The following is a 20461-nucleotide window of genomic DNA, read 5'->3' as shown; positions in this document are numbered from 1 at the left end:
CCTGTCTTGAATGGTCCGACTGTGTCTAATCCCCAAACTGCAAATGGCCACACAAGTGGGATTGTCTTCAGTGCAGATGTTGGCTTGTGGGACTTGTTGGAGTAGAACTGGCAGCCTTCGCATCGATCGACCATAGCTTTGGCCATCTCGTTAGCCTGCAACCAGAAGAATACAGCTCTGAACGCCTTGGCGACGATTGCTCTTGAAGAAGCATGATGGCCGCAGGTTCCCGAGTGGATATCCTCTAGGATCAACTGCCCTTCCTCTGGGGAAATGCAACGTTGGAGGATGCCTGAAACACTATCCTTGTACAATTGACCGTCGATGACAGTGAATGCCTTTGACCTGCGAACTATTTGCCGGGCTTGGACTTCATCTTCTGGAAGTTCTTGCCTCAGGATATATGCCATAATCGGCATAGTCCAATCGGGAATGATCACCAGAATCTCTGTGACCAGATCAACCACAGCAGGCACATCGACTTCAGTCGGATCTGTTGCGCTCTTGGGTTGTACTGGTTCTTCCGTGAAGGGATCTTCTTTGACTGAAGGAAGATGGAGGTGCTCGAGGCAGACATCACTCGAGACGGGTCTCCGAGTGGATCCGAGCTTAGCCAACTCGTCCGCTGCTTGGTTCTTCAGTCTTGGAACATGATGAAGTTCTAGACCTTCAAACTTCTTCTCGAGCTTCCTGACTGCATTGCAGTATGTTGTCATAGTGGGGTTCCTTACGTCCCACTCTTTCATCACTTGGTTGACCACCAAGTCTGAATCGCCGTAGACCATCAGGCGACGGACGCCGAGTGAGATGGCCATGCGCAATCCATAGAGAAGAGCTTCGTACTCTGCCTCATTGTTAGAGGAATCAAAGTGTATCTGAAGCACATACTTCAGCTTGTCACCCTTTGGCGATACGATCACAACACCAGCGCCGGATCCATTCAACATCTTAGACCCATCGAAGAACATCGTCCAATGAGTCGAGTAGATGTGAGTCGGTTACTGTTGTTCTACCCATTCTTCTATAAAGTTAGCCAGGGCTTGAGACTTAATAGCTTTCTTGGCCTCGAACTTGATGTCGCAGTACAGCATCTCCATCGCCCACATCGCCACTCGGCCTGATGCGTCCCGATTGTGGAGAATTTCTGACAACGGAGCATCAGAAACGACAGATACCGAGTGGTCTTGGAAATAATGAGCCACCTTCTTTGCAGTCATATAGATCCCATAGATAAGCTTTTGATAAAGGGGATACCTCTGCTTGGAAGGTGTCAGGACTTCGGAGACGTAGTACACTGGCCGCTGAACTTTGTATGCTTTGCCTTCTTCTTCTCGCTCGACTGTAAGAACAATACTGACGACTTGATTTGTAGCCGCGATGTATAGAAGAAGGGGCTCTTTACTGAGCGGAGCAGTAAGAACCGGCTGGGTGGAAAGTAGGACTTTGAGGTCGTCGAATGCGACTTGGGCTTCGTCTGTCCACTAGAAGGTATCTGATTTCTTCATGAGTCGGTACAGAGGAAGTGCTTTTTCGCCGAGTCGACTGATGAACCTGCTCAAAGCTGCTAAGCAACCTGTAAGTCGTTGAACATCGTGTATTCTGACCGGCCTCTCCATTCGGACGATGGTCCCGATCTTTTCGGGGTTAACATCGATCCCTCGTTCGGAAACGAAGAAACCGAGTAACTTTCCGCTGGGAACACCGAATGAACATTTGGTTGGGTTTAGCTTGATATCGTACCTACGAAGGTTGACGAATGTTTCTGCCAAGTCAGTCAGCAGGTCGGAACCTTTGCGTGACTTGACTATGATATCATCCATGTATGCCTCCACATTGCGACCGATCTGGTCGAGGAGACATTTTTGGATCATGCGCATAAAGGTAGCTCCTGCATTCTTCAGACCGAAAGGCATAGTGATGTAGCAGAAGCACCCAAACGGGGTGATGAAAGTTGTTTTCAACTCATCGGGACCATACAGACGGATCTGATGATAACCCGAGTAGGCATCAAGAAATGACAAACGCTCGCACCCCGCAGTCGAATCGACAATTTGATCTATGCGGGGGAGCGGGAAATGGTCTTTCAGGCAGACCTTATTGAGGTGCTTGAAGTCAATGCACATTCGGAGTGACTTGTCCTTCTTGGGCACCATGACTACATTGGCGAGCCACTCGGAGTGGTGAACCTCGTGAATGAATTTGGCAGCTAGCAGCTTAGCTACCTCTTCTCCGATTGCCTTCCTCTTGTGCGCGGTGGACTGGCGCAGGCGCTCTCGGACGGGCCGAGCCACGGGATCCACATGCAGTCGGTGCTCAGCCAACTCCCTAGGTACACCCGGCATGTCAGACGGCTTCCATGCGAAGATGTCCCAGTTCTCACGGAGGAATTGGGTGAGCTCGGCTTCCTATTTAGGATCCAAGGTGGTGGAGATGTTCGTCGGGGCGACAGACTCGTCCGTCGGGTGGATGCTGACCTTCTTAGTCTCTCCCGCCGACTGGAATGCGGACTCAGAAGCTGGCTTCTTTGAGCGCATTAAGTCGGCAGGGTCGACTGTTTTCTTGTACTCTTCGAGCTCGAGTACAGCCATCTGTTGGTCGGCGATCCTTGATCCCTCTTGCAGACACTCCTCGGCTCGCTGGCGGTTGCCGGTGATGGTGATAACGCCCTTTGGACCGGGCATCTTCAACTTCAAGTACACATAGCACGGGCGCGCCATGAAACTCACGTATGCCGGGCGGCCCAGAATTGCATGGTAAGCGCTCTGGAAATCCACCACCTCAAACGTGAGCTTCTCCTTGCGAAAGTTCTTGTCAGAGCCGAAGATGACTTCCAACGTGATCTGGCCGAGTGATTTGGCCTTCCGTCCTGGGACGACTCCGTGGAACTGCATATTGCTCTCGCTGAGTCTGGACATCGGAATGCCCATCCCCTTGAGAGTGTCGGCGTACATAATATTCAGCCCGCTGCCGCCGTCCATGAGGACTTTGCGCAGTCGGACTCCTTCCACCACCGGGTCGACGACCAGAGCCTGCCTTCCTGGGGTGGGGACATGTGTCGGATGATCCGACTGGTCGAAGGTGATCGCAGTCTGAGACCATTTGAGAAACTTGGGGGCAGTCGGAACTGCCATGTTGACTTCTCTGTTCACCAGCTTCAGTCGACTTTTGCTTTCGACGTCAGCGAAGATCATGAGGGTCGCATGGACTTGGGGGAATGGATCCTCCTTGTCCTCCTCATCCTGTTCGGGATTCTTCTCACTCGGCTGCCCTTCGCTGAACCCCTGGATCAGGAGACGGCAGTGCCGAGTGGTGTGCTTCGCGTATATGGGGTTACCTTCCTCGTCCATCTTCGTGTGGATTGGACAAGGCTGGTCCAGGATGGGATTGTTGAAAGGCTTCTTCTTGGGGGTGAACTGCGCTTTCCCTTTGCCCTTGAACTTGGCGCTGGTTACAGCTGCAGCTTCTGCTTGCGGTGCGGGCGGAACCTTTGGTTTCTGCTTCCGAGTGTTGCCTCCGTCGGCATCGCCGACTGTCTTGTGTTTGCCGCTCCGAATGCGGTCCTCTTCTTCGCCATTTGCGTAGCGAGTCTCTATCTCCATTATCTTGCTCATGGAGATGTCGCCCGTTCGACCGAACTTCAAGTACAGCTCCCTATACCGCACGCCTGCCTTGAAGGCGCAGACTGCTTGATGCTCGGTGACATTCTCCACCGTGTGGTAAAGAGTCGTCCATCGCTGGATGAAGTCGCGCAAGGGCTCATTCGGCTTCTGGACACAGTGCTGAAGCTCCACAAGACCTGCAGGGCGTTTGCACGTCCCTTCGAAGGTTCTGATGAACACTCGGGCTAGATCTGCCCAACTGTAAATGCTTGAGGGGGCCAACTGGTTCAGCCAAGCTCAGGCCGAGCCGTCGAGCATCAGAGGGAGGTGCTTCATAGCGACATGGTCGTCTCCTCCTCCGATCTGGACTGCCACTCGGTAGTCGTCTAGCCATGTTTCGGGCTTGGACTCTCCTGAGAATTTATCGATTCCCGCTGCCAATCGGAAGTGGGGCGGGATATCAGCCGAGCGGATGGCTCGACTAAAACACTCGGGGCCGGACACGATGGCCCTGCTTCCATTCGGACGGTCCATATCGCGGCCATCGCGGTGGGCTCGACCCCTGTCGACTCTTCGCTGGGCGATTCGCCCCCTTGCGTCGGGCCTTGGGTCGTAAGCGTCGCCGACCGAATGCCGATCATCATGATGCCGGGACCCATAGGGCCCACCCCGCGGAGGGGTGCGTGATCGACAGCGATACTGATGAGAACCAGGGCTGTGAACCGATCGATGCGTGTTTGCATGGACGGAACTATTGGGGATCCGATTGTGTGACTGGGAGACTGCCGAATTCTGCTGCTGCGCCGTGCGCAACAGAGCTCGGTTTTGCTCGATTCCCCTTCCCGCCTCTGAATCAGTCGGCTGGAGGGAATCGGCAATCTGGGCAGCCACGGCCAGGTTGAGGAGAGGCGTGCGGAACACCTCCACGTTGCTCCGCCGAGTGTGTCGACTGGCAGAACGACGAGGCGGACGGCGCGCACCGGATACTTCGCCAACTTCACCTCGGTCGGCTTGACGAGGATTTTCATGGGAGTTGGCCATGTATACTTCTGCTGCAGGCCCACGACCCATGTACTCGGTAGGAAGCTCAGTCGGAACCGAGCCCGAGCACTGGGAGCGTGGGGCGACCACGACAGACTCTAGAACTGCCACTTGAGAGGACGCGATCTGGCGCGCTCGGGCATGCTGCACCCAACGTTGGAGACACGGACTGCGGGACCGCTTACTGCAGCGAGTGACGAGGGTGCAAGCCGGAAATGGAGCCGATTGTTCGAGAAGAAGAACGCCGCGAGCGCCGGCACGGAAGTGCGTGGCCCCGCGACGGGGAAGCGCCTCGACGTCGAGAGGTGCCTCCCGAAGCCATGCCGAATCGTCGACGACGAAGGAGAGAGCACCGAAGAGGATCTGGTGACCCATGCTCGAATCTCCACCAGACGACATGATGAAAGGAAGTAGTCGCAAACTCGCCGGAATTCGCTTAGACGCCTGCCCCACGGTGGGCGCCAACTGTCGTGGGTATAAGCCTGACAGTAGATGTGTAGGGTACGAATGAGATGGGCAGAGTCCTAGCTACGGCAAGGTTGTATGAGTTCAGGCCCCTCTGCGGTGGAGGTAATAGCCCTACGTCTCAGTGCTCTCGGAGCTTGTTACCGAGTGTAATATGGTGTACAATGTTTTTCTAACCCTTTCACCAGTGGGGGAGGGCGGCTTATATAGAGTGCGCTGCCCTCCACAACGGTTCTGATTCAAGGGTGGAGTAGTGGCGATTGAATGCATGCGTTACAGGTAACATATGCTATAAATGCTAGTAAATGCACCCGGAAACGTACGGCAGTTTCCTTCCAGAGAAGTTACGACGCACCGAGTGTATCCAGTCGGTAGGCCCGGTGTCCTCCGAGTCTTAGTCTCTGTCTGGATGATTCTAGGCCCGTTACCGACTGGATGATGGGGGCACCTTAATACAGTCGGGCATACTTAAGGTCCTGTCCCTTGTGTGGGGTAGTCCTTGGGTAGGACCTGTAGGACAGGCCTATGACCCTACCCTAGGACTATGACCCCATCAGTGCGTGTATAGTCATCTGGCTTATGGTGTAAGTCATACTGTGATGGAAGGTTCGTGAAGTATTTTGCATATGCTATTTGCTTCTCGGTGTATTCCGGGTGGGGCTCGGGTTCCTTCTTTTTCATCTGCGCATCATAATGTTCCTTTGCTATCTTGGCGTTTTCCTCGGCGGTACGATCATAAGGTCTGATAGGAAGATTAGCATGAGGTACCTTTGGGACGGGCGACAGTTTGCGCTTTGGGGAGCTCCGTCGCTTAGAAATCATAGACGGAGCGTTCTTGCTGGCACGCTTCCGCTTAGTATCCGGAGCGGGCGGCGACGGAGACGGACGACCCAAGTCCGGCGACGGTGATCGAGATGGACTTGTGTTGTGCTGGCCGTCGTCATGTGGAGGGCTTGGAGGTGATGGAGGTGTAGGTGACCTGCGACGACTCGGAGGCGGTGTTGTCCTTGGGGCCGAGCCTGGAAGCTTGATGTAGTTCTTGTCCCATAGGATGACTCTACCTAGTACTACTCCGAGTGTCCTCTCATCTTCGGGTCCAGCTATGTCGAGCTCCATATCATGAAACCCCGCCATGATTTCATCCACCCCGACTTTAGCAAAGCCAGCTGGAATCTCACGGCCATGCCAGCGTGCATCAGGGCCAGAAGGTAAAGCTTGTCCGACGGCCACCTTCATGGATATGTTCTTGAATTTCTGATGGAGTTCACATGATGTTGACTCCTTGATTCCATCCACGGGGTAGCCGGGACCGCCCTCTATCATTCTTCGTGCATCGTCGGGCGGGGCCTCAGATTCAGCCACGCTGCTTTTCCGCTTAGATGGGGCGCAGGTAATATCGAGTGCAGGATCTTCCTGGCGCGCTACTCCTCTAAGCTCATCAATCTGCTTCTGTTGCTCGTTAATCCTGGCAAGCAACTAGTTGAACTTTTCATTCTCCTCATCCTGCTGTCGCTTCTTTGCTCTCGCTCGGCTTGTGTAAGTGTCTTGGTCTCTGGCAAACCCAAGCCACCACGGGTAAGAAGGACCGAAGCCTCGCATTCGTCCTCCATGTTCGTCATTGCCGAGGACCAGTGTGAGCAAATCTTTCTCTCTATCTATAGTGAACTGTCTTTTTCCCTCCTTAATTTCTTTCACTATCTTTTTCCAATTCTCCCTGGGTATCCTAAGACCGTCACTGCAGATGAGGTCTCCTGTTTTTTCATCGTACGAACCACCATGCGCAAGGAACCAATTTCTTGCTCTCAATTCCCACTCATCACGGATGGGTTCAGGTATGATGCCTTTAGCTAGCAGATCTTGCTCTTTCTTATCCCACTTTGGGATGGCAGTCTCATAGCCCCCTGGCCCCAGCTTGTGGTGATATTTCTTCTTGTCGGCATTTTTCTTGTTCTTTTCTGATAATGCCTTGGCATCTTCTGACTCCTTGTACTCTTCAAATGTCTTCCAGTGATTCGCCTGCTTGGCTAGATACCCCTCGAATACTCGCACTTTCTTTGTCTTCCGATAGTTTTTCATAGCTTCTTCTTCCAGCTACGGAACAATTCGGCCATCTTCTTTAGAGTCCACTGCTTGACTTTGGCCCTTGGTTTTTTTGTGGCGTCTTCATTCTCACATTCTGACAGGTTGAAATGTGACATGAGATCATTCCAAAGATTATCTTTGTACCTTTCGGCGACATAGTCACTATCGGCTGCCCCTTTGCGCTTGTTCCACTCCCGAACGCTGATCGGGAGGTGATCCCTAACGAGAACTCCGCATTGCTTCTTGAATGTGTCAGCAGCATTCTTAGGAAGCTTGGGTTCGCCCATAGGCAATATCACCTCAAAGGTGTAATGCGTGCGTGCATCCAACTTTTTAGTCGGGCCTCGTTTCGTAGCTTTGCTCAATGTGGAGGCCTAAGAGGGAGAAACATTCGTCAAATGAATGTATATGTATACAATATAGAGCTATCTCCAATATTTTTCACATATTACAAGTGATTGTCGAACTTCATATGTATACCTCGCCGGACTTTATTATTTCTCCACCGGCTTCTCCATCAGTGGAGCTATCACCTTCTCCGTCATTGGACCTATCTCCTGCCCCATCGGCTTCATCTTCGTGTCGGTCGACCTCCATTCCATATCCGGAGGGGTTTAGATATGACGACGGAGATTCAGCTGGTTCAACGTCGGGGCCGTCTTTGATTATATCTTCGAGAAGTTCTTCCTCTTCGAGGTTCCTGATATGTGGATCCATAGTTCTGCAAAAAATGGACATTTGATTAACTAATAAACTAACAAACTATATAAGAGGGGTTGGAAACTTCGAAGTGTCGTTTTATATAGGAGGACCTTTAGTCCCGGGTCTTGGCTAGAACCTAATCTAAAATATGTCTAACGGATTCTCTTAACCTTTAAGGATTTAAGAAAATGGCGACATTCTACATGTGTAGAAAATGATCCTATTTTCCTGATCTCATCTACCCTTCTATATGTCACATTGTCTAGTGTCAAAGGACTTTGTTGAACTTTGTATCAAAAAAGAATTATTCTATCAGGAACTCCGTTCCAAAACAACTTTAGTCCCGGGTTGTGGCTTTTCCAATTTGAGCATTCAATAAGCAAAACCAAATCGTAAAATAAAGTAGTATTCAAATTAGCATGAATTCAATTATAAGCAAAACTACATCATCTCTTGTGTCCGTACATCGTCGAATATTATCACTAATACTCCTCGAATACTATCATACATATAGCATCACTAATACAGCTAGAACCGTAGCGTCCGACGGGTATCGTCATGGGCGGTGGACAACCAAAGAGAAGTAACCATCACAGGATCATAGGTCCAGTGAGATCCCTGAAGAACCTGCCAGGTATGGTCGAACCTGCCCTCCAACGCTACCATGTAGCAACGGACGTGCTCATCCTCCTCGCTGACACGGTGACGTACCACCTCCGCGGTGTCCGGAAGCCTCGGCACCGTCACTGGCCCATGCGATCGCCACCAAACAAGGATCGAGTCAACAATGGGCTGGCTCCTCACCAACCTACGCCCCCCGGAAGGTAGCACCTCCCAATACCAGCCGGGCGGAGCCCAGTCCCGGACATGGCCCCTTTGATCAAGCAGGTGTCCTCCGCTGAGTCGACGACGAGGATGCGGGATAGACATCGTAAAATGAACTAAAAAAATAAACTAGTTCTATTAATTTTCTTGCTAAAAATAAACTAATTGTATATATAGTAAAATAAAGTAGTTTTATTAAATCAACTAGTTCAACTATATATTGACAAAAGTTTTATTAAATCAACTAGTTCAACTATATATTGACAATAACCTATTAATTAACACTAACTACCTAACCCTAATAACACAAATAACATATTTAACACTAACCTACCTAACCCTAAATTCACCAAATATTCTACAAATAACACTTAAGCATATACAATAGCAAAATTAAGCAATAATCTAAAAAAAACTAATTAAGCATCTATATACGTAGAAATGTCGTCTTCTTCTTCTTCTTTCTTATTTTCTTCTCCGCTTCTTCTTCTCCTATTTTTCTTCAACTTCTCTTCTTCTACTTCTCCTCTTCTTCTATTTTTCCTCTTCTTCTCCTCTCCTCCTCTTCTTATTCTCCTTTTTCTTCTTTTCTTCTCCTCCTCTTCTTATTTTCCTTTTTCCTAATCTTATTTTCTTATTTTTGTTCATCTTTCTTCTTCTTGTAACCCTAACCTAAATCTAAATATTACTAACCCTAATAATCTAGCACAAACCTAATAACAATAGGAATTAAATAACAAAAAAATCTTCTTCTCCTCCTCTTCTTCTTCCTTTTCTCCTCCTCTTCTTCTACTTCTCCTCCTCCTCTTCTTCTACTTCTCCTCCTCACCGGCACGACGGCGGCGGTGGCGTCCCTGCCGGCGGCTCGTCCTTCGTGTTTGGCATGGGGAGGAGGGGGCGGGGGGCCGGGATTACCGGAGTGGGAGGGGAGGGCGTCCGGCGCCGGCGAGGAGGATGGCAGGGCGACGGCGAGGAGGACGGCAGGGCGACGGCGACGGCGGGCAGCCTGGCGGCGTCGAGTGTTCGTCCGGTGCCGCGCCGGGCAGGAGAGGCGAGCGAGAGGAAGAAGAGAACGAAATGGGTGTTTGGATTTGGATTTTCGTCGGGGCCGTATATATAGTAGGATCTTTAGTCCCGGTTCGGGGCTCGAACCAGGACTAAAGACACCCTTTAGTCCCGGGTGGAGCCACGACCCGAGACTAAAGACCCTTTTTCGACAGACCAAAAGGCGGGAAGCACGGGCCTTTAGTCCCGGGTCGGGCTCGAGCCGGGACTAAAGACACCCTTTAGTCCCGGGTCTAGCCACAACCCGGGGCTAAAGACCCCTTTTCGGCTGAAATGTTACTAAGAGCAGGCCAATCATTGATGGCTACGAAAAGCAACGCTCGAAGGTCAAATTCCTCTTGTTTGTGCTCGTCCCACACACGTACACCTGGTTCGGCCCACAGCTGTAAAAGTTCATCAACTAATGGACTTAGGTACACATCAATATCGTTGCCGGGTTGCTTTGGACCTTGGATAAGCACTAGCATCATAATGAACTTCCGCTTCCTGCACAACCAAGGAGGGAGGTTGTAGATACATAGAGTAACGGGCCAGGTGCTATGACTGCAATTCTGCTCCCCAAAATATTTCATGCCATCTGTACTCAGACCAAACCATAAGTTCCTTGCGTCACCTGCAAATCTCGGGAACTCTCTCTCGATTTTTCTCCACTGCCGACCATCAGCGGTGTGCTTCAACTTATCGTCTTTCATACGATCTTCCATGTGCCATCGCAACAACTTCGCATGATCTTTATTTCTGAACAGACGTTTCAACCGTGGTATTATAGGAGAATACCACATCACCTTGGCAGGAACCCTCTTCCTGGGTGGCTCGCCCTCAATATCACCAGGGTCATCTTTTCTGATCTTATACCGCAATGCAGTGCATACCGGGCATTTATTCATATTCTCGTACTTCTCACCGCGGTAGAGGATGCAGTCATTAGGGCATGCATGTATCTTCTGCACGTCTAATCCTAGAGGGCAGACAAGCTTCTTTGCTTCGTACGTGCTGGCGGGCAATTCGTTCTTTCTTGGAAGCATCTTCTTCATCAGTACCAGCAACTTTTCGAATGACGAGTCAGTCACACCGGTCTCTGCCTTCCACTTCAGCAATTCCAGTGTGCTACCCAGCTTCTTCTGGCCATCTTCACAAGTTGGGTACAACAATTTGTTGTGGTCCTGTAACATCTGCTCGAACTGCAACCTCTCCTTTTCTGTGTCGCAACCTCGCCGTGCATCAGAAATGACCCGGCCAAGATCATCAGCGGGCTCATCTGGTTCCCGTTCTTCATCCTGATCTTCTTCTTCATTGTCTTCCATTGGGTATCAGCATACTCAGGGAATATAGATCGGTAGTTGTCATCATCGTTCTCTTCTTCTTCATCGCCGTCTTCCATCATAACCCCTCTTTCTCCGTGCTTGGTCCAAACATTATAGCCCGACATAAAACCGAACCGAAGCAGGTGGCTCTGAATGACTCTTGAGGAAGTGTAATCCTTCTCATTCCGACATTCAACACATGGACAAAACATATAGCCACCACCATGCTTGTTCGCATCGGCTGCATCTCGAAAAGAATGCATGCCTTCTCTGTAAGCGGTTGTGCGTCGATCATCATACATCCATGGATGGCTCATCTGCGTTATACGACAATATATCAAATACAATCACGATCCTAAAAATTAGTACCGCACGGTCTAAACGAGGAAATATAGTTGCTAACCTTTTAGAATAAGTAGAAATAAAGAGGAAGAGGTTTAAGCGTGGCTCGGGAATCTCATATCGTAGTTGTGTTCGGTGAATTAAAGCGGCATCGCTCTAACACACATTTCAACAAACACCTCTAGTGCATCCAAGAAAAATGGAGAGCTAGCACACACCCACACTCTTCCATCCAAGAAAAATGCAAGGAAGAGGGGAGAGGGGGGTTGTGGCCAATATATATAGGCAGAGGACTTTAGTCCCGGTTTTAGACACAAACCGGGACTAAAGGTGGCGCACATGCGGGCTGCACACCGCGTAGCCCTTTAGTCCTGATTTGAGACACAAACTGGGACTAAAGGCTCCTTACGGGCCGGGACCAAAGCCTCGTGGGCGGTATTGCAATTTGGGGCGACGTGGCCGGGCCTTTAGTCCCGGCCCAGAGAGAGGCCGGGACTAAAGGGTCCAGGCCAAAGGCCCGTTTTCCACTAGTGGTGGGCTAGCTAGGTTTAATGGAGGAAGATTGCTCTGTATACCATGTGCGAGATAGCGGAAAACGTCTTAGCCGTCTTGACCGACGCGTTGCATGTTATATAGAGGGGTTGCGAGCTCAAACACGCGTACAAGTTTGTTGAAGAGATATTCTATGGATACAACTTGAAGGAGAAGGAAACAAGAAATAAAAGGAGATAAAGATTACATGAGTATCTATCCTGTCAAACTACTCCTCATTGCGGTTGAGAATATCTCCTAAGACGCTGGCTCAATATCACGTTTAACACATAAGTTTAAGCAAGGCATCACTAACTTTCACAATTTAGGTAAATAATTATTTCTACACCAAAAAATTAATAATTCACTTTATTTTACAGGGCGATAGACACAAAATATTAGGATAAGAAATTAGTGTATGCATTTTCTATCACTCGACATCAGAATTGGAAAAGTTAGTCATTCATACCTGGATCATGAAGACCGGGGTTCTCTTCACTCGGTTCCTACTCCTCACACTTTTGTAGTGAACATTAAATGCAGGGAGAAACATGTATATGCCTTTATAGAAAAAATTCAGGTACGTATTCACCTTAACACTAGTGGAGAAATGGCTACAACTTACGTTGGTGACGCGCCGTTCCTGACCAACGTCATTACTAATATTTTCAAATAGTGCTCGCGTGGGCTAAATTTGTATGTCATAGCTATTAGCTTAGTGATGGCGTTGCATATTAGGCCCGGCGTTCCGCATTCAAGCCCATTAGGCCCACGCCAGCACTGCCGGCTCTCGGTGGAGTAAAAAATCTCTATTCGTCCTCACTCTCTCGATCCCCAACTCCACCAGTCCTCTATCCTCTCGATCCCCGCTGCCGCTCCGCCCGCCACCGCGGCTGCCCGACACTGCCCGACGCCTCACCCGCCGTTTCCCACCCCGCCACCCGTCGCCGCCCCGCCTGACGCGTGACGCCGCCCATAGCCGCCCCGCCCGACGCCCGATCCGCCCATAGACCCTCCTCGCCGCCGACCACCTCCGCGTCTCCTTGACTGGTATATATGTTGCTACCTTCACTTCATTTTTTTATGCAAAAAAAAGTAGAATGCTAGATTGCTAGAAACTAATTCGTCATGATAGAAAAACCTAGAATGCAAGATTGCTAGAAACTAATTCGCCATGATAGAAAAACTGGAATGCTAGATAGCTAGAAACTAATTCATCATGATAGAAAAAACTAGAATGCTAGGTTGCCAGAAAACTAGGATGGATGATTAATATTGCTGCTTCATTAGATGAATTCGCCATGATAGATATAAATTGTTGTACTACTAGTTTAGTTCATCAGTACTACTAGCCTTACACATAATGATTCATAACGATTCATACTTATACATAATTTGAAACAGCACACATGGACAATTCATCAAGTTACAAAGAGTCGGTGTGCGACGTGGAGCAGTGCAATTAGTGGCTCCTAGAGTCATCAGAGTGGAGCATCAAAATCTCGAAGAAGACAATGCCGCATTGAAGAAAGAAATTGATCGTCTGCTCACAGACGGTGCTAATGCTCTCATCCCCTCACTAAGTCAAAAAAAATTGGGGAGTTAAGGGATCAGTTGACGGAGGAGAGTGATAAACTAAAGATGAAGAAAAAATAACTTAGGACGGAGAGGATTGATCTACAGACAACTGTTGCTCATTTCAAACAAGATGGAGAGAGTAATCGGAAGAAGATGCGCCAGCTTCGGAGCTTCGGATAATCCTTGATGATGAAGAGTAGTTAGTTGATCAGTACTAATTAAGTTTTAAACTATATGTTTATGAGTATGTTTAAAATGACCAGTATTAAGTTTTAAACTATGAAGTTTATGAGTATGTTTAAATTATCAGTATCTTTTGTGAAGTTTAACCTCATAGTTTTTAAAGTAGTTTTTTTATTGTCAAAAAAACAAATTGATGGCGTTGGACATATGGACACGCCATAAACATGTAATATACTGCTGGTGTGGGACCCAACACCGCCACAATTTCATAAATGGGGCACCAAATTGGTGGCGTCCGGTGTCTACGCCAGGAAGGCCATTTTTATCACACCGTAGCTAGGCTTTGCTACACTAGTGTAAGGTGTGTCTGACAAATGGGTCCTAAAGACCATGTCATAGATAGGGGCACATGTTTGTACCTTGCAATGTTGTCTCAGGAAAAGATGCAACATGAGATTGATAATATATAGAACAGATATGGTTACAATGGAAATGACATAACCGAACATCATTTTGATCTAAAAAGACAACACATACTTATATACAAAAGCCGATGTAAAATAGAAGTCCCGACATGACCGTGCTTCTAACTAGACTACTATAATTTAGACAATTTCATGGTACATTGCGCGAGAACAAAGGAATGGCCAATTAATAAGTGCCCAACACACATGCGGGAAACAAATCTCGCATGTAGGTTGGTCTAACCAACATAAGTGTCATTATCCATCCATGTAGCATCCTCTCCAATGAAATCCTACAATGAGAATAAAAAGTTTGAGTTAAATACACTTGTTCATCTAAAAAATTTATATGCATAGACTAAATGCATGTCAATGAGAAAAGTTCTTACGTCATTAATAAGGTTGGAAATATCACCCGATGACAAGGCATTGATGCCATTCAGTCGATCACTAAGCGCTTGCTGATCAATTGTTCCTTCTTGCACATGGAGAATGCTAGCTGCATCACCGGCATCATGCATGTGGGTCATTGTGCCAAAACCAACTGTCCGATGGTTGGAAAGTGTAGAACTATTTCTTGCATAGTTAACCATATCAGTCACTTCCATTGAAGTTCTTCCCACAGGAGGTGCAGAATTGCCATTCAACATCATTCCATCTGAACCCATGTTGCTTGCTATGCTGAATTGTGCCATCTGCTCACTAAAGCCGGACACTAATGTAGTGATGCTCTCGCCATTCACGAACTGAGGTGGTGCCATTGGAGCACTGATGTCTGCATTCAACATCCCTATAGAGCTTGGATTGATAGGTATGTTCAATGGAACTATCTGCTCATTAAAGCCTGCCACTGATGTGGTGTTGCTAATCAATGGTGACATTTGATTTTGTAGCAACATCGGCCTAGATGGCATTGCATAGCTCGCTAGTTGGTTGATTCTTGGTATGTTCACCTGCGATGGGACAAGAGATGTTCCACCCCTATGAAGATTACCAGTCGACTCTACCTGCATGGAAGACTTTTAGGGGTTGTTATAGTTCCCAAGAAAACCTTGAAACTTAGAAGGACTTCCAGTTGTACATACCACCCGTGTAGAAGGTGCATTCATGTGGGTATGATATTGGAAAATAGACTCTAGTGGTTGCACCTGGTACTCATTTGTTTGCGCTGGCCTCCCTCCACCACTTGTTCTGTTTGCAAAGGGACGTCAAAGATTAGAACGTTTTTTTTTTCTTTGCTCGTCTCTAATAACTTGCCACGCATTGAGTCAACATAGGAAGTAGCAGAACCGTATGAGGAAAGTTCATCTAACCTTATGCCATTGAGTATTCTGTTGTGTAAGTTGACGGGAGCGTCGGCGAAACCAGAAAATCTTCTCACATTGGGCGTCTGTGGAACCAAATACCCAGGCCTTCTACCACCATGGATTAATGAAACCGTGCACAAGCTGCTTTGGGTGTTCGTATGTTGACCAAAGTGACCCTCTGCACCGAAATGGTTGGGACTCCAGGAGGCGATGCCACCTGAGGACACACCCATCCTTCCATGTTCATGGTTATGCATAAAACTCTCCAGATTGTTCATGGACGAGTTCCATCTTTCATATGCACCTCCAAGTGGACTTGAGTTGACTCTTTTCAAGTACAATTTATACTTCTGAAATAACAATATAAACAAAATAAACATGTATGATATGGATGCTCATCGGAAATAGTGATGGTGGACATGCGGGAACAAAAATAACTGAAAGTGTTGCATGGGTTAAAAATAGTGCGGGGCATGCATTATACTCCTATAAGATAAACCTCACATTTACAAGGAAAAAAGATTACAATTACACACATCTTAATGCTAGGTGCATTACTAAACCTTTGACTTATATGTGCTCCACAAAATAAAATCTTGCAGTTACATATGAAAATTAGACTATGAATAAAAGGAACACTAACATGGAAATTAAGCACAAGGGTCGCAAATAACCTGTAGATGACTCGAGATATGATGTCTAGTGAGGTGACCCACATTCATCAGCTCCAAAATCTTTTTTGGAGAAGCCCCTATAATAATGTGATAAAAAAATTGTTAATGAAAAATCCCAAATAACAACAAGTGTTGTGTCGATTAATAAGGAACATAATATGTGTCTTACTATCCAGGCCGATCTGGTTGATAGCTTCTATAAACTTTTTATGTAGCTCAATTGTCCATGCCACCCTAAGCTTCTTCTGGGTAGTGCAGGTGTGTGTGCTCTCTCTGTTCTCATCAGTATCATCTCCATCAATGCTCTTGGCAGCAGTCCCAGGCTGTACTCCCTGATCATCATCATCCCCGCTGACGTGGCTTATTGCTTCGGAATATCTCCTGCTTTCAACATGCTGCCATATGTTTTTGAGCTCATTGGTATGCACCGGCTTCACCAAATAGTCGCAGGCCCCATGATTTATCCCCTTCATCACAGACTTCTTATCGCTGTCTGCAGATAGCACTGCATGCCATATGACCATTGATTTAGCTTTGGAATTCAGAAATTCACAAAAATCTGTGAACAGAACATAAATTTTTATGCTAGTGCTTATAGACAGAAAACGGAATTCAATCTTTTCCAAATGCATCGAGCCTGTTAGGAAGCAACAATGTTACACATGATTTTCAAATGATATCATGACAATGCTATATTTTGTGTTTGAATGCAAATTAACTGAAAAACTTTCACACGTTCAATAGAATAAAACAGAAATAATGGCTAAAAAATAACCATAACACAATGCCTAAACCATTATCAATACATGTCCCAACTAGGTAAATAAGATCATCACGTCAAAGTACCGGGGAGCCTGAAGATCAGTTACTATTATTGGCAGTTGTCCATATTTCTCTAGTGTACTAGATAACATCGATCCGCCAAGCAATGTTCTGAGAATGTTAAGCAGTCACACACACATTAGTTTTTATATGGTATGTGCCATTATCTGAGATATTTTTAGTACAATTTAGAAAAATAAATATTTGTTGTTGCACTTTCGGTTAAAAATAGTGTAACTACAAATGAGGGTGCCAGTTCATAGACAACAAATCTGTAGGATTGCAGATATTATACATGGTTAACCTACTCAACGTATCTGCTTAGAAGTGGCACTCCTAATTTGTATGGTATTGAATAGTTTTACAAACTAACAATCTCAAGCAGGTTATAGATGGGTAAGCCTTTAGCAATGTCAATACAACGTATATAGTTTCCGAATAATTGTATTACTCATGCCACCCTAGCAAACATGTGTTTTACAGTTGTGTACTTTGGGTAGTTGGAAGGACTAGACATTTAATATTAGTTTAGAAAACAACTAAATATAATTTGATCATATCAATAAATATAAATATATTATAGTTTTGGTCCTTATGACTACATTTTAAATTTGAAAGCATACAAAATAAAATTCTGTCCATAAATGCACTCGAACACATACATAGTGGGGTATAAATTGCATTGGAGTGACACACACACAAACACACACTAAGCTAGATTACCAATATATATATTGTATGGATGGTATTGACTCTACACTTCAGCCATTATGTATTAAAGTAGTAAAGCAAATGTATATAGAATCCAGACGACATGTTTTAATGCAATTGGGACATCAGTTGATCGAAAATAGAACCGGTTCCTACAAAAAGAAACATCCTATCGCCAACTTAATTATATTGGAGACATGTACATGTCTCTAGCATACTAAGCACAAGCACAATCAACATAATTATTAAAGTCAATAATTAATGGGAAATCATAATTCACATGCTACCCTGTCCGCTTTCATTCCCCTGCCCCTACTAGCCATTCGATCTGATGGATGAATGGTTAGATAGGATCCCGTTGGTTCAGGCAAGGAACCGATACCCCTATGGATCCTGCGATCCGGACCCCTCCGATATAATTTACAAATGTGTCGATTCACCTCCGCTCTACTACTCCACTGGCCATCCGATCGGACCAGTGAACGGTTAGATCGGATCCCATTTGTTCTGGCTGAAAGGGGGTCCCACTTTTTTTATTTTCTCAAAGTTAAAAATATTGTGCAAGTGTACCGTGCATGTGTATTTGGTTTCATAAAATCGTCCTGAAACTATATAGATCTCACGTGCTGCCCAATGGAATGAATATCCTCAGTATATGTTCAAGATTCAGGAGTAGAAGTACGTTCTTAACGACAACTATGTCCTCATAGCCTCATACATACAAAAATAAAATTAGGACTTAGAATTGAGCAGTGAGTGTACTGATGACGGGCAGATCCATCTCGAGGCCGATGATCTCGAGAAGCTTGAAGCCGTCCATGTCCGGCATGCTCACGTCGGTGATGACCAGGTCGAACTTCTCCTTCCCCGCCCTCAGCATCTTCAGTGCGGTCTTGGCATCCATCACAATCGTTGCTGCATAGCAGTGAGCATTATTATTCACAGAGAGACGAAAAGATCACAATTCACAAGGCTCCGATTCTTCTAAATTTCTAATGGACCATGGCGATGTGGAGAGATCAAGATTCAAGAGACTCACGGTTGTATTTGCAGCGGCGCAAGAGGGCATCTAGCTCCATGAGGCAGACGCAGTCGTTGTCCACGGCGAGAACGCGTAACCCCTCCGGGAACTTGTCCTCCGCCGCATCCTCCATCATCAGCCTTTGTTCCCCATCCATCTCGGCTATGTTTCTCGAACTTCTTCCCACAACACTGATTAAGCAAACAACATCAAGAAAAACACTGATTAAGTAACAAGAGGACTAACCAACTCAGACCCCACAGCCATCTAAGAACACAACCCAAAACCTCTACTAGATTAGATCCCTCCTTTCCCACCTCTTACAAAAGTTCCCTCGCCGCAGGGCAAAACAGAACAATGTCAATTTCAGAGGAGCGGGACTGCAGTGGCGAGAAGGGCTGGAAGATGCAGGGAGCTATTTATAGGATTAGACTATTAGAGAGGGGTTGAGGGTAGGAGTGGAAGTCTTGCGGTCCATGGGCGAGAAAGACGCTCTCCCCGTGCTTGTGTTCATACGCTACTTTCTACTCCATAATTTCAAAATCTACAACATTAATTTTGGCTATGTAATTGTAGGTGTCTGCTTGTGCCGTCAGCCCATAGTTCCTCCCATGAGAGGTGACCAAAACCACGGGTTGTGTTGCTTCTTTTTGCTTTTGTTCTTTTCTCACCAAATGTTGTAGCACAAATCTTATGGAGAGAGTGTCCTTTTAGATTTTACTTACTTTGACCAGGAACAGAGAGAGAGTTCATCGTCTGAACGGTCAGAGTGCATGACAACGTGAAAATGTGGAGGCCTAATCTCATTTTTGTGCATACGTTACCCTCTCCTTTTTCCACTTACGACTTTCTGGAATCATAATATGACAAGGGATTTTTATCTGAAAAAAGGAACACCCCTCGAAAATAAGTTCAAGGGCATTTCAGACTAGGGAGTACCGGATGCACCCTAACTAAGGGCGAGAGTAAGACACACATTTGAACCAAATGATTGCATTATCTGTGGAACGTCACTAACATGATTGTTTATGCTCTGTGCGTATGAAGTCAGGCCTAGATCTTCAATATAGAAGAAATATCGTTTACAGAGAAGAGAGAAGCAGAAATACAGGGATCCAAGGAGTGGAGTTCTTGTGGTCATGCGATGGATGTTTGCAGTTTCTGGTGTTTTTTTTTTTAATTCCCCTCAATAAAATTTTCCTCTTTGTTTCCATTCCATTGTCAAATGTCAACATCTCTCTGTTCGTGGTATGACCCATGACCCAGTCTACATTCTTGGTTTTGTTTTTGTTGTTTTGTCACCAAATTTTGGAGCTATATGATATCGTTTGACTTTTGTGTTCCAAAAGATGCTCTCTTTGCCTTGTTCAGGTCATATCTCTAATTAATACCTTCAAATCAATTCTCACGAAAATGTTCTGGTGCACTGAACGTTCATTGTCTCACAAATTGCATCATGTATATATTAATAAAATTCTTTCGCAAAAAATCTACATATTAATACAATTAACATGATGTATTCTAATAAAATCTGAAATAACTGGACATGTATATATTAATTGATGTATTTTATATATTTGTAAACCTATATTAAAAATATACTTTAAAATGTATGCGGATTTGTACGCACGTACTGTTTGCTTTTTAAAATCTAGGTTATTGGTTTTTTTGTATGTATAGATACACACATTTAGTACATTAAAATTTTGTAGGTGCAAGAGAACACATCTATATGTGCATGTACA

General features: G+C 46.3%; 1 protein-coding gene across 1 annotated transcript; it reads right to left on the bottom strand.

Annotated features, from left to right (window-relative positions):
* Positions 1-14225: 14225 nt before the first annotated feature.
* On the bottom strand, positions 14226-18897 carry LOC123407304 (two-component response regulator ORR24-like). Its single transcript, XM_045100408.1, has 8 exons — positions 18735-18897; positions 18458-18610; positions 16332-16667; positions 16163-16239; positions 15495-15838; positions 15267-15372; positions 14571-15188; positions 14226-14474 (listed from the first exon to the last, which is right to left on the bottom strand). Exons 1-8 carry the CDS (start codon positions 18871-18873, stop codon positions 14421-14423), a joined length of 1827 nt encoding a protein of 608 aa, XP_044956343.1. The 5' UTR covers positions 18874-18897; the 3' UTR covers positions 14226-14420.
* Positions 18898-20461: the final 1564 nt, after the last annotated feature.

The sequence above is a fragment of the Hordeum vulgare genome, chromosome 7H (assembly GCF_904849725.1).
Source record: "Hordeum vulgare subsp. vulgare chromosome 7H, MorexV3_pseudomolecules_assembly, whole genome shotgun sequence".
Taxonomy (NCBI): domain Eukaryota; kingdom Viridiplantae; phylum Streptophyta; class Magnoliopsida; order Poales; family Poaceae; genus Hordeum; species Hordeum vulgare.
Note: the sequence above shows the minus strand (reverse complement) of the source record. Positions and strands in the feature narration are given on the sequence as shown.

Coding starts and splice junctions, on each gene's coding strand:
- LOC123407304 (XM_045100408.1), bottom strand. CDS start 18,873: ATGGATGGGGAACAAAGGCTGATGATGGAGGATGCGGCGGAGGACAAG. Junction 15,189..15,266: donor ATGCACCTTCTACACGGGTG/GTATGTACAACT, acceptor TCTTCCATGCAG/GTAGAGTCGACTGGTAATCT. Junction 14,475..14,570: donor TTTCCAACCTTATTAATGAC/GTAAGAACTTTT, acceptor TTCTCATTGTAG/GATTTCATTGGAGAGGATGC.